General features: G+C 48.6%; 1 protein-coding gene across 1 annotated transcript in view; it reads right to left on the bottom strand.

Annotated features, from left to right (window-relative positions):
• The window catches only part of SEMA3B (semaphorin 3B), a 57,906-nt gene that overhangs the window by 11,068 nt on the left and 32,104 nt on the right, over positions 1 to 14,734 (bottom strand). The window contains exons 5-7 of the mRNA XM_063121076.1: positions 5,122 to 5,241; positions 4,889 to 4,982; positions 2,554 to 2,673 (exon numbers count right to left, since the gene is read on the bottom strand). Of these exons, the coding sequence (XP_062977146.1) occupies positions 2,554 to 2,673; positions 4,889 to 4,982; positions 5,122 to 5,241 (334 nt within the window). The remainder of the gene's footprint in view (positions 1 to 2,553; positions 2,674 to 4,888; positions 4,983 to 5,121; positions 5,242 to 14,734) is intronic.

Raw genomic sequence — 14,734 nt, 5'->3', positions numbered from 1 at the left:
GTAGTGGCTAGAAGGTTGGAGATCCGGGTTCTAGTTCCCATTCAGCCATGAAGCTCACTGGGTGACTTTGGGCAAGTCACTGACTCTCAGCCTAACAGGGTTATTATGAGGATAAAATGGAGATGGGGTGGAAGATCACGTAAGCCCCCTTTGTTTCCTTGCACGAGGAAAAAAGGTGGGATATAAATGTAATAATAAACATAATAATAAAAAACAAAGCGCTATCTGCAATTTAATCTTGGCTATATCCAAGGTTTAGTGGCACCAACCTCCATGGTGTTTAGTGAATGTTACCTTTGTGTTCAAGGATTTAAATGATTGGTTCCTTAGTTATAGTTTCATTACGACTTATTGTCATTTGATTGAATTGTTCTAGGATGAAATTGTTGTTGCACATTTTGTCATTTCTACGGGTTGTGAGCTGCCATGAGTCTAGAGAGGTAGAAAGCCCAAATGTCCAAAAAAATAACTCCTTTTTTCCTGTTCCACTTACTCCAGTGCTCTTTTAAATGGACAAATTAGACAGGCTAGGACAGATCCATCACCAAGATCTCCCTTTTTTTTTAAAAAAAAAGAAGAAGCTAATAACAGCTCTGTGCAGACGCCGGAATCTGCCTTATGCTAGTTCAGACCACTGGTCCATCTAGCCCAGTACTGTACCTACTCTTGCCTGGCAGTGGATCTCTAGGGCAAAGACCACTCCCATCACCTGGCATCACATCCTTTAACCGGAGGTGACTAGGACCACAGCACAAGGGAAGGGGGTTAACTCTCACCTGCCTCCCCACCACTGATCCATCCATCCACTGTTTTCTTGATTAGAATCACCCCCTGAAGCTGCTGTTATCTCAAGATGGGGAAAGAGACAGGTATAGATGTCACACCTACCTTCCCCCTGCTCAGTGCAGACCAAATGGCTTGGGAGAAAGATCCCAGGAGGGAATGGTTAAAGCGCCTTCTCCTAGGGAGCAACTTCCCAGGTTTTGAAAGCAGCAATGTGAGGCCACTAATTTATAAAACAAACAACTGCAGAAGATCCTAATGGCATATCTTCCATATCATGTTTAGCTTGGCCCATATAATCCGCCCCACACACTCAGGTCCTCTGGGAAGAATCTACTTCAGCTAGTACAAACTAGATTAACAACTGTTACCCAGAGGACCTTCTCTTCTGCTGCTCCCAGACAGGCCTGTTGGAGGAAATTCGTCAACTTGACGGTCTTTTAGAATTTAAAAAAAGCAATAAAGACTGATCTATTCTGGCAGGCCTATCCAGTGAAATTTTAGAATGTTTTAAAGATGTTTTAATCATGTATGGGATGTTTTTAATCAATTTTTAATGTGTATTTTATATCATGTTTTATACCGTTTGTTTTATACTTTGAATGGTTTTAGTTTTTGAGAACCGCCCAGGGAGCTTCAGCTGTTGGGTGGTATAAAAATGCAATAAATAATAATAATAATAATTTATTTATTTATTACATTTTTATACCGCCCAATAGCCGAAGCTCTCTGGGCGGTTCACAAAAATTAAAACCATAATAAAACAACCAACAGGTTAAAAGCACAAATACAAAATACAGTATAAAAAGCACAACCAGGATAAAACCATGCAGCAAAATTGATACAAGATTAAAATACAGAGTTAGAACAGTAAAATTTAAATTTAAGTTAAAATTAAGTGTTAAAATACTGAGAGAATAAAAAGGTCTTCAGCTGGCAACGAAAGGAGTACAGTGTAGGTGCCAGGCGGGCCTCTCTGGGGAACTCATTACACAACCAGGGTGCCACAGCGGAGAAAGCCCTCCTCCTAGTAGCCACCTGCCTCACTTCCTTTGGCAGGGGCTCACGGAGAAGGGCCCCTGTAGATGATCTTAAGGTCCGGGTAGGTACATATGGGAGGAGGCGTTCCTTCAAATAACCTGGCCCCAAACCGTTTAGGGCTTTAAATGTCAATACCAGCACTTTGAATCGGGCCCGGACCTGGACTGGCAGCCAATGAAGTTGGAAAAGGACTGGCATAATGTGATCTCGCCGGCCAGTCCCTGTTAGTAAACGGGCTGCCCTGTTTTGTACCAGCTGAAGCTTCCGGACCGTTTTCAAAGGCAGCCCCACGTATAACGCATTGCAGTAATCCAAACAAGAGGTTATCAGAGCATGGATAACTGTAGCTAGGCTATCTCTGACCATAATGATGGTCAGGATGATAATCCCCCCAGAGAACGTTAGTTATTGGGTGGATTAGAAACGTACTAAATAAAGGGTCTGAGATAGTTCAGGAAGCTGTCAGTCAGACTCTGACCACTAGGTGGCAGACTCCATCCACACATCTCCCAACAGCTGGAGAGCAACTGGACTCTGAGGCAGAAGCAACATGGAGAGTCATCATGAACTGTGGATTTCCCTGGCACAGAAATGAATGTTTCCTCCCAGCCCCCAAACAAATGCTCCGCCAGGGAAAGAAAAGGGACAACAGGCTGAGCGCATGAGAATAGTTGGCCCTGCAGCCCCCATTTCCCCCTGCAGCCCCCTCTTCCCAGCCCCATCACTGACCGTTGAGCCATCGGGAGTCATGCTGTTCTGTGCGGATGGAGGGTCTTGAGCCCAGGCTGCGGAAGATGGTGAAGTCCCGGCCCATCAGGTCTGTAGCCACCCCGGAATAAAGCTCTTCACCTGCTCACCGCAGAAGGATAAAGGTTAAAAGGTTCCCTGGCTCACCCAAGCCCACCCCAATCCTCAACCCCAGCCAGATGGGACCCATATACTGCAGCAGGGGTATACAACCAGGCACCTTCCAGATGTTCTGGACTTCAACTCCCATCAGCCCCAGCCAGTATGGCCACTTGGACTTCCAAAAGGCTTTTGACAAAGTCCCTCACGAAAGTCTCCTGAGCAAACTTAGCAGTCATGGAGTAAGAGGAGAGGGCCTCTTATGGATCAGTAACTGGCTAAAGAACAGAAAGCAGAGAGTGGGAATAAATGGTCAATTCTCCTGATGGAGGGAAGTAAATAGTGGGGTCCCACAGGGATCGGTATTGGGACCAATTCTTTTCAACTTGTTCATAAATGGTATGGATTTAGGAGTGGCCAAGTTTGCCAATGACACCATAGAATCATAGAATAGTAGAGTTGGAAGGTCTTTGAATCCAACCCCCTGCTCAGTGCAGGAATCCACCTTAAAGCATACCTGAAAGATGGCTGTCCAGCTGCCTCTTAAATGCCTCTAGTGTGGGAGAGCCCACAACCTCCATAGGTAATTTAGGGGGGTTAAAACAATCCTTTTGGATTGTGAAGAAATCCAAAAAGGATCTCTCCAAACTGGGACAGTGGGCATCCAAATGGAAAATGTGGTTCAATGTAAGCAAGTACAAAGCAAAAACCCCAACTTCAAGTATAACCTGATGGGATCTGAGCTGGCAGTGACCGAACAAGAAAGAGATCTTGGGGTTGTGGTGGGCAGCTCAGTGAAAATGTCCACCCAGTGTGTGGTTGCTGTGAAAAAGGCAAACTCCCATGTTAGGCATAATTAGGAAAGGAAGTGAGAATAAAACTGCCAATATCATACTGCCCTTATACCAATCTATGATACAACCACACCTTTAAAAATATACTGTAGTGCTGTGGGGGGGGAGTGCAGAAAGGGGCAACTAAAATGATCTAGGGCCTGGAGCAACTCCCCTATGAGGGAAGGTTACAACCGGTGGGGTTGTTTAGTTTGAAGAAAAGGTGAGCAAGGCAAAACATGAAAGAGCTGTTCAAAATTATGCATGGTGGATAAGGAGATATTCTTCTTCCTCTCGCATAATACTAGAACCCAGGGTCATCCCATGAAGCTGATTGGTGGGAGATTCAGGACAGATAAAAGGAAGGACTTCTTCACACAGCGCATAGTTAAACTATAGAACTCACTACCACAAGATGTAGTGATGGACACCAATTTGGATTACTTTAAAAGGGTGTGTGTGGATAATTTCCTCAAGGGGAAGGTTATCAATGGATACTAGTCCTGATGGCTATGTGCTGCGTCCAGTATCAGAGGCAGTAAGCCCATGCACATCAGTGGCTGAGGAACATGGATGGGAGGGTGCTCTTGCACTCATATCTTCCTTGTGAGTTTCCCATGGGGGAACTGGTTGGCCACTATGTGAACCGAGTGCTGGACTAGATGTACCCTTGATCTGATCCAGCACGACTCTTTTTTGTTCTAATGGCCAGAGATGCTGGGAGTTGTAGTGCAAATCATTTGGAAGGTGCCAGGTTCCTTCCCCTGCATGTCCCAGATGCTGTTCTTGGGTCCCCAAGAAGGACCACCTTCCCCCAAAGGTCCTCCTATGCAGCTTGCCGTCCATCCAGCCAGGGAGCAGTAGCCATTCCTGGAGCCCTGCAGAGTGGGTGCTGGGGTGCAGAAGGGAACGTGCCACCCCATCAGCAGTTGCATCCTCCGTGCTTAGTTGCAGCAGAGGTAAGCTGTTCCCCCATCCGACGGAGATCAGCCCCCAGTTCCCATATGCAGGAAAAGCTCTAGGGCAGGGTTGGCAGCCTGTTGCCCTCCAGATGTTTCGAACTACAACTCACATCATACTTGAACATTGGCCCTGCTGGCTGGGGGCTGATGGGAGTTATTGTCTGAAACATCTGGCAGGCTCCAGATTGCCTACCCCAGCTTTAGGGACTCTGGTTTCTTGGTGGAAATGATCAGAAAGCACCAGCTGATATTTGAAGCCTGTCATCTAGGCCTGCCCTGGTCTGGATACTGGGAATGGCCGTACTCCTTTCTCAGATCAAAAGCTCTTGAAAGTTTGTGTGTGCATGTGATGGAGAGACTGTGTGTATTCTGGGGGCATCCTAGTAGTAGTAGTAGTAGTAGTTTGGGGGCCTGGACCCTTACCAGCAAGCACTGAGGCAGCCATGTGCCGTGGGTCATAGGGGCTCTTTCCTTTGCCATCCTCCAAGTTCCTGAGGTCCAGTTTGAACACAGAGTCCTGCAGAGAGGAGCAAACATGTCAGCAAGAGGGCCCAGCGAGGGAAGTCCGGGGCTCTGGGGCTTCTCCTGCCCTGGCTTTAGCCTCAATGCCCCCGGCAGCCCTCTCTGCACCCTGTGAACCCCTGCGCCCGACTCACCTCCAGACGCTGCCCGACTTCGACAAAGCCACAGGTGGGGTGGAAGGCCCCGGTGCCGCAGGCATACAGGTGGGTGCGGTTGTAGAGGTGCAGGATCTTGACAAAGTTCATGCACTCGGCCTGCAGAAACAGGAACAGCCCCTGTTATTGTGCAAGTCGCTTTCCGGACTCGCAAGGTTGCGTAACGAGATGGACGGACAGAAAACAGAGCCTGCCAACTAGGACCAGGAGGCATCAGCGGAGCTGCAGGAAAGGGAGCAGAAAGGCTTGGATGCCTGTCCTGTCAGCAACAAGGCAGCGGAAAGCCAGGATGGTTTCCCCCACCTCTGTCTATTCCATTCCACCCAATGGCTCATCCTCCCATCCAAATTCTTATTTCAGATGTGCCTCCGCTCCTGCCAGGAAGAACATCTCGTGGGGCAGGCAGAAACTGGGAATGGAGAAAGAGAGGCCGTCGCGAGGTGCGAAATGAAGCGCGCCAGCTTGCCGGCCTCTGATGCTGGCATTTGCTGGGTCAGCGCTTTCCTCCCTTCTGGACATCCCTCCCCTGACATTGCTGAAATACCCAAGCATGTGGGAGCCTCTCTTTTCATCAAGAACCGTGCTGGGTAATAAATGCTGGTGCCATGATGTCCGTGGCTGATTGGAACGGTTGCACCTTTTACGGCCAGTTCTCCCCAGCAGAGGGCGCTCTGGGAAGCAGGCATTCGGCTCAGGAGAGCTCCGGGGAGAGATTTCGTGCCGGTCACCAGCAGATACAAAGACCCCGGCCTGGCTGCCCCCACGGCCCTCTTCTTCCTCCAAAGCAAGCCTCCCCGGCGACCCCTCCCCTGCAGGAGGCGAACATCTGCTTGACTTGCTGTTGAGCCCAATTAACTGCTGGCGGATCACTCCTGCCCATCCGGCTCATTAAAAAGTGGCCAATTATTTAAATGTTTGGAAGAACTCAAGCAGAATTCGTCCTCGGTGAAGGGGCAGTGGCGTCCATCTGCCTGGGGGAGTGACAAGCTCGGGCGGAGGAAGGAGAAGCAAGTCGTAGCCCCATCCAGCACCACCAGGCCCTTTAAAAGATCAGTTAGGAGGTCCCAACAACGGCAGGAGCATCACGGAGCTTTCTCCCGTTTGGTCTCTTCAAGGCGGATCGAGGACAAGCCTGCCGCAGCAGCCAAGGCAAACAAGGGCTGAAGAGAGCAGAACAGAAGGCTCCCAACGGAGCCACTTCACACGTGGCCATCAGTTGCAAGGCAAACAGCTCTCCGTGGCGGAGCAGCAGCAAGCAAGAGAGCAAACCCATGGCCGGGAGAGGAGGAGGGGAGCGCAGAGTCCAGGCAAGGCTTAAAGCAGGGGCAGATGCCTTCTGGATGCTGTTGGACTACAACTCCCATCAGCATGGCCAATGCGCAGGGACTATGGGAGCTGTAGTCCAAAACATATGGAGGGCACCGGGTTGCCATGGGATCCAGAGGGCTGGAGTCCAAGCTACAGCTTTATCCCTGGCTCAGCATTCAGCACCGACATTTGCAAATGTCAAGACCCGGAAGAAGCGTTAATAAGCAGCACCGTAGGGCTTGCTTACAACAGGACTCATTGTCATATTTAATCTCTGTTCCTTTCAGTTTACCCTTGATTGTTCCCCATCTTGGCGTGTATATAACTTTGTGTCCCTCTCTCTCACGCATGTGTCCTCCTCAGGGAACTGGGGCTGAAGTGTTTCATTCCCCCCCCCCCAACGCCAATGCAGTAACAACATCAACAACGTCACCAAAATGGAGCCATTGCCTCCATATACCCATCCATAATTCTGAATGCTCCCCAGTTATGTACATGTCTTGTTGGGGGCGGGGGGGCGGGGGTGACACACATCTCGAGGCAGCCCAAGTTCAAAAGCCCTCCTGCCATGAAAGCAATCGGCAGACAAATATGAGCAAGGTGTCAGTGGGGAACGTTGTGGCATCTGCAACCAAGTCCATTGAAAAAGGAAAGAAGGGTTGGAAAAGGAAGCGGGAGGAAGAGGTAGACAATGGTCAGGAAGAGGGAGAGCATCCAGCCTGAAATCCAGACGAATGATGGGGAGGTTGCCAGCAGGCCTTCATCCTATTCTCAGTGACTGATCATGGAAAAAAGACAATTCTGGACATTGGTTAGTCAAACACAGTCTGATTGGCTTGATAATATCAAGTGTTGGAAGAAAACTGAATTGGTGGTGAGATTGGGGTGGGGTGGGGTGGAATGACAGGATAGAAGCCCATGTATGTAACGAAGCCCTAACAGTTTTAAGACCAGAAATACGGAGAAAAGCAGCTTTGGGAAGGGGCAATTCTGAGCAGAGAACTGGAGTGGGGAGAGCGGGGGCTCAGTCCTTTCTTCGGCAGCCTTCCTCTCATCAACTTGCATGGAACGATTTGACTTCAGCTGTGTTATCCTAAACCCAAGGGCAATTGGGAGCCCCGCTGCCAGCTCCAGGGTTTGGATGGGTGGGCTTAGGCAAGATGTAGGTTCACCTCGCTCTCAGTTCTGTCCCCACTGCCTATTCCCGTGCCCCATTCTTCTGGACCCAATTTGCAGCACCTCCAAGAGGGAGAGCGTAAGCCAAGGGGAGGAAGGTGCTCTGTCTCCTCTATTATCAATGCTTGCCTGGTCCGAGTGGGCAAGTGAATAAGCAGCGACCACAAGGAGGAGCAGGAACAGACTCAGGAGGATCTTGACTTCAGCAGCGGGGGCTCAGCAGGTGCCCAAAGATGACAGGTTTCGGGCCTGGTTATGGGACGGAAACAGCCTTGGTCGCCCTGCTTGATGGCTTATGCTGGGGAACGGCTGTGGGGAGTGCAACCCTGTTGGTTCTTCTGGACCTCTCAGTGGCTTTCGATACCATCGGCCAGGGTGTCTTTCCAGATCGTTTATCTGGGTTGGACTTAGAAGGCATGGTGTTGAAGTGGTTCCGGTCATCCCTGGAGGAGTGGTCTCAGAAGACAGTGCTGGGGGACTTTTGCTCCACCCCATAGTTGTTAGCTTGTGGGCTGCTGCAAAGTTCCACGCTGCTCCCTGTGTTTTTTAACATCTACTTGAAACCGCTAAGGGAGGTGATCACGAAGTTTGGGCTGAAGTGTCATCAGTATGCGGAAGATAGTCAGCTTGAACTCTTGTTTTCATCTAGACATCCCAGGGCCAATCATGAGCATGCAATAAATTGCTCATGTAGAGAAGCTCTGGAAGTCCTCCTGGACTCAGAGCTAACTGGGGAAACCCTGGTGGCTTCAGTGTTCAGGAGCGCATTCTACCAGCGTCGAATGCACTCCAGCATAGAATGCACTCCAATTTGGAGAGGATGGACTTTGTCTCAGTGATGTCCAGGCTGGACTACTGTAATGTGTTGTACCATGGGCCTGCCTTTGAAAACAGTCCAGAAACTTCAGCTGGTGCAGAATACAGCTGCCCAAGTGTTGGTGGGGGTAAGGCCATTTCATCATATTACTCCTAAACTCAACCAACTGCATTGGTCACCAGTATGTTTCCGAGCCTTATTTAAAGTTCTGTTTTTTACTTTAAAGCCGTGAACAGTTTAGGACCAAATAACTTGAAGGACTACCTATACCCATATCAGCCTGCCCACACTTTAAGGTCAGCAAAAGACACCCTCCTCATTTGCCCACCTGTTAGAGCAGTTAGATGGGCAACCACATGAGACAGAGCCTTTTCAGTAGTGGCCCCATGCCTCTGGAAAAAGTTGCCATTGGGGGTCCACCAAGCCCCATCATTGCAGGCTTTTAAGAAGACCCTGAAAACATTTTTTTTTACTTTCGCCTTCTCCTGATATATCTGTGGTTGTTGCTATTTTTAGAGCTGTTTTTAATTGCTGTTTTGCTGTGCTTTTATTGCTTTTTAAGCCTGTTATCAGTTTTTATTGTTTTATGTATGTCGCCTTCGGAGGGCTTCCGCCCTGAAAGGCGGCCAAGAAATATTTTAAATACATTTCAGCAAACTAAATATCCCTGACGCCAGCCCTGGGGAGCACCTTCTACTAACCAGGCACATCCCTTCTCCTCCCTTCTCTGGTACCTAGTCGTCTGCAGCCCCAGTCACAGACCTCCATAGCACCTTGTGTCTATCCTGCCTTCGAGACCCTTCCCATCTGGAAAAACCATCCAGGTCCAGAAGCCTTCTCTCTCGGGCCGAGGCCACCGACTCCGACACCCGAGAGGCAACATCCTCATTTAGGTCGAGGAAAACTGAAACCCAAGAATGGGGAATGATGTTCGATGCGCAGAAAGGCTCTGGTCCCCCTGAGCCCTTCAGGCTGTCCAGCTGTGTAGCTAATGGGAAAGGGAAATGAGCCAGATGCAACACTGACGGATCAATGCATGGGGCACGGGCCAGATGTTCCAGCCCTGCTACCTCAACGGTTCTCCCCAGAGACTGGACATGCGCCACGGAGCTTCTGCTGAACTTCCCCAGGCCTGTATTCCTCAAGCCATCCATCACAGGCATGACAAGTTGCAAGGATAGATCGTGGCAAACGGCCCTCGTGGCATGTGGTGGATGTAAGAGCAGGCTTGGGAAGCAACTCTGGGACTGGGTCTCTTTAATGCCATGCCTTGTATGAAGTTACAAGTTCAGTTACTAGTTCGGCGCAGGCTGTAGCTCTGTGGTAGAATGGCCCTGTGTTTCGTCTGCAGAAGGTTCCAGGTTCAATCCCTGGCAGCTCCGGTTGGGCTGGGAGAGACCCCGGTCTGAAAGTCCAGAGTGCCACTGCTACCACCAGTGGAAACATTACGGAGCAAGGTGGACCAATGTCCCCTGACTCAGTAGGAGGCGGCTTCCTGAGCAAAAATGGACCATAAGTGGGATGCCCATGGCGAATGTAAAAAAAGATGCCTAGTACTGACCATTTCTCCAGGGAAGGGCATGATCAATGTAAGGCCGAGGGCACGGCAGGCCTGCCACGTTCCTTCCCCCTCACTTCCACTGGGTGCCTCAATCCATATCCTGGGATCTTGCTGTTGCTGGCCTCTTAGCTCCAGCCCTGTGCTCCCTCTTAATTTACATTCTTATTCAGATGAAGAGCTAGCTTATTATGTTCCGGTAATGCTTAACCTAGACTGTGACGTCAATGAATTTAAATGAACTACAGCCATCAGGAAGGCTAAGCTCCAAAGAGACTGGACCCTTTCCCAGTTCCGTTGCCTCTTCTCTAAAGCCTATACCAGGCTACCAGCACCTAAATGAGTCCAGGTTTAAGCACATCACACACACACACTCATTTTTCACAGCTAAAGATATATGGGGATTTTTGCTCTAGTCTAATGATAATTGCTCCGCTTCCAAATCATTTGCACAACAAAAGGGAGTTTCTCTATTATTTACTCCCATTCTCTACAGATGCCTCCTCTGCAGATTTGCTCTCAGCACGGAACCATGCTGCTGCTTTCAAGAAGAGAGGAAACAATTTTCAAGTTTCTGCCATTCAAATCCAATTAGTTTAATGCAGAACTACTGCTGATTAGGGACGGGCTCTGCTATGGAGAGGGGACAATAAGCTGATGTAGCTGGAGGCGCTGGGTTTTTGTACTTTTAAGGTTGATTTAGAACATGCTTGCAATCTCACCCCCCTCCCCCACATACACACACAAATGCCCATATAGATGTAGCAAATAGCAAATATACATAAAGATATAGATGTACGTATAGATAGATATACATGTAGATGTGCTGAGAGATGCAGGTGTACATGTAGATATAGATCTACAGATAGCATACACTTATTTACATGTGAACCGCTTACGGATTTTATAATATTTAGCAGGATATGAATATCACAAAACAAATAAATAAAATATACAGATGTAGCATATATGTAGCAGATGTACCTACAGGTGCAGATGTCATATAGGAGGCGCTGGGTTTTGGTACTTCTAAGATTTATGTAGTTGTGATGGGGAGCATGCTCTCTCTCTCTCTCTCTCTCACACACACACACACACACTCCACACACAGAGACATCCTCTCCAGAGTCTAACTCATTGGCAAAGCATCCCACCCACTCACTGCAGGGCAGGTCTTGAGTAAACAGGCCCGGGGTTGTCACAACCCCATCATCACTCTTGAGCTATCCCAGGAAGACAAACAACCTTAGGACTCTTTGTTTTCCTGCCCTTTTGCCCTGATGGATAAAGCAGGCTGAATATGGATAACTGTTGACAGGAGGAAAGGAAAAGAGACGGGGACCCATCGCAGCAGAGAGAAACGCCTTGCTAATGCCTCTCTTCAGCTGGCAGCCTGATCTCCCTGGCCAGCTGCTCTCCAGACAGCCTTGCAATCTCATCCTGCTCCCCAGAGCCTGAGGTGCTGATCTCCCGTCCATCCACCCTCCGACAGGGTCAGCAACGCTTGGGTCCAAAACAAGAGCTGGGGAGGACACCGAGTGCCTCAATGCTACTCTAAAGTCAGGGTTCATTCTTGGCTCTGTCTGTGCATCAGTGGGGGGATATTCCTGCATGGCCAGGCTGTCCTGCTGCCCCTTCAGCTGCCGTGGGGGGAGAGGCGCCCTAACAGGCCATTTCTGTTTTACGTAGCAGTGATGTGACATGGGGCAACTCTCGTGATGACACTGTTCCTGACTGCCTACCCTGGCTCCAAAGTCGTTACGATGGGAGACGGTGTTGCTGAAAAATCCTTAGCTCCAGCAATCTTCGACATATCATTCCTCTCTTTCTCTGGGCCACAATTTCCTCTATGTAGAATAAGGACTAGTGATGCTAGAGAAATTTGACATGGACTAAAATGAGTTCAGATATCTAAGAATCTGGCCAGTGTAATCCGCTGTGGACCAGCCACCTCAGACCATGGACTTTCGGATCATTTTTCGAAAATGGGACCTTCTCTTCTGCTGCTCTCAGACTGTGGAATAGCCTGCTGGAGGAGACTCGTCAGCTTGACAGTCTTTTAGCATTCAAGAAAGCTATTAAGACTGATCTCTTCTGGCAGGCCTATCCAGTGGAATTTTAGGATGCTTTTAGTATGCTTTTAAGATGTTTTTTAACAGTATATACTGTTTTTAATCAGTATTTTATATATTTTATGTTTGCTGTTGTGTCCTGCCTCGATCCAATCAGAGAGGTGGATAATAAATAAATAAATAAATAATATTTTTCTAACTTTCTCCAAATTTACGCAAATTTATTCATAGGAAAATACGCAAGTTTTTGCTGAGACTGGAAAAGTTACGCGGAGAAAGTTGAATGGAACGGGACAGTACGCTAAATGTTACATATTAATGTAAATTACATGAATTCTTGCAAACCCTGTTATGGAATTAGTTGCACATTTTTTTCGCATAATGAATTTTAAAAAAACAAAGCCGTCTGTGAACGGACGCCGGAAAGACAGTCACCACACAATCCATGAAACACACACAGGATGGATTTCACAAAATCCAACAACCCTAATACGGGCCATAGATCAGAAGGTCCCAGGTCCTGACTCTCCAGGTAGGACTGGGAAGACTCTTCCCTGAAACCCTGGAGAGCCACAGACACTCTGTCTAGACCAGGGCCGGGGAAGCAATGGCCCTCCAAATGTTGTTGGACCACAACTCTCATCGTCCCTCACTGTTGGCCCTGCTGGCTGGGGCTGATGGGAGTTGTAGGCCAAAACATCTGGAGGGCCTCAAGCCCTGGTGTAGATGATACTGAACTAGATGGACCAATAGTCTGGTATTGTATAAGGTGGCTTCTGATGTTCCTAATATTTCCTTTGCCTCGCTCAGAGTGAGAGCACCAATGCCGACAGTAATTGGTTGGTGCTGTTCATGTCTTTTATTGTTGCATTGTTAAGTACATTTTTAAAACATGTTTTAATGAAGATTTTGTTTTTAATCTGGATTTTAATGTTAGCTGTCTTGACTGCCATTTTTTGGTGGAAAGGTGGGATAACCACTTAGAGAACTTTTAAAATGTGGACAGTGGCATATAAATCTATTAAACAAATAAGTAATATAAATTAATTAAATAATAATAATAATAATAATAATAATAATAATAATAATAATAATAATGTGCCCATGTGTTGCATGCACCCCTCCCAGAATGCTCCCTTCCTTGGCCCTGCTCTTGGCTATTGCCTGTCACACAAATAATAAACCACAGCCATGAAGTAATCCTGACCACATGACACGTTTTCACAGGCCTCCGCACTGGGTCAAAGTCCCAACAGCAATGTACAGCAGCGTGTCCCGCCACGGTTTCCTAGCCCGCCAGTGACGTTAGTACGCTGGGAAAGGTGAAATCCCACTTGAGCCCTCCATGTGATGAATGGGGGAAGCCAGCCCAGGTCACATTTCTTCCACAGCAATCCCATCAGCTGTGTGGACTGGAGTGGGCTGAATCCTGGACTCTCTACAGTGGGGATCAGAAGTACTGAAAGAGCACATGCAATCCCCCTAAATTATAGCCATCTGGATGAGTCCACAGTCTCAAACCATAAAACCCTCAAACCTTCCCCTCCCTCCCTCCCTCTCTCTCAATCTTACTTGGAGCAGAGCAATCCTCGCTTAGGCCCTCCCATGCATCTAGGACAACCTTCCCCAACCTCCAGGTGTATTGAGCTTCAATTCCCATCATCCCCAGCCAACATGGCCCAGGGGTAAGGAATGGTGAGAGTTGTAGTCCAAAGCATCTGGAGGGCACCTGGAGGGTTGGGTATGGATTACATATAAAGCAGATCCAGGGGCAGGACCAGTATTACAGACAAGAGAACAGCCAACTTCTAAGGGGGATACTGATCTGGGGAGGTAACATGTCCCATTCTCTTCTGATGTCTGTCAGCCTGCGCTGCTCCAAATAACTTCAAGAACAGGAGTAGGCAACATGTGGCCCTTTAAAGTTTTGGACTACAACTCCTATCAGCCTTAGCCAGTATAGCCAATGGTGAGGAATGATGGGATTTGTAAGCCAAAACATCTGGAAAGCCACAAGTTGCCCACCCATGCTCAGTGGGAATGTTCTTTCTTGCCCCAACCACCAAGGCCATTTTGGAGGAAGATGGCCACTAACATTGCTCACCAAAGCTGGCTTAGAGGAATCCCAGCCTCTCACAGAGCTTCTATTTCAGGCTTGACCCAATGTTGCTTCGTCCTTGGACAACCTGTGTGAGTTATGGCCAAGGTGCCTGAGACCCTTCCCACTGCTGACTCACAGTTATCAGGGGGCAGAATCTGACGGTGTCCTGCTTCATCTCTGCTCCTGCCAAAATGGTGGGAACCCTCCTCTTATCTCCTGGAAGGTCAGGATGGGTCAGAGCTAAGCAGTCATCTCTAAGTGCCCCCACCGGTCCCTCCACAGCGACTGGATTCCCAGCCCTCATGGGGGCCTCACAGGGCTGGGACCAACAGTGCTGTTTGCAAGGCTGGGGACTCAGAAAGCAGTTTTCTGAGGAAGAGCACTCACCCCCTGCAAGACACTCAGCAGATCCTTAACAGCAATGAAGGGTCATGGGTGAATTACGAGGCCCCAAGCTAAAGTTTCAGCCTCTCTCTCTCAGCACATCACAGTCCCTATAATGCAACTCAGCGAAAGCTCTGTGGGCTGCTCACCCTGGAAGCAACCCACCCACACCACAT

This window comes from Elgaria multicarinata, chromosome 3 (genome assembly GCF_023053635.1).
Source record: "Elgaria multicarinata webbii isolate HBS135686 ecotype San Diego chromosome 3, rElgMul1.1.pri, whole genome shotgun sequence".
Taxonomy (NCBI): domain Eukaryota; kingdom Metazoa; phylum Chordata; class Lepidosauria; order Squamata; family Anguidae; genus Elgaria; species Elgaria multicarinata.
This window is presented reverse-complemented; position numbering and strand designations above follow the sequence as displayed.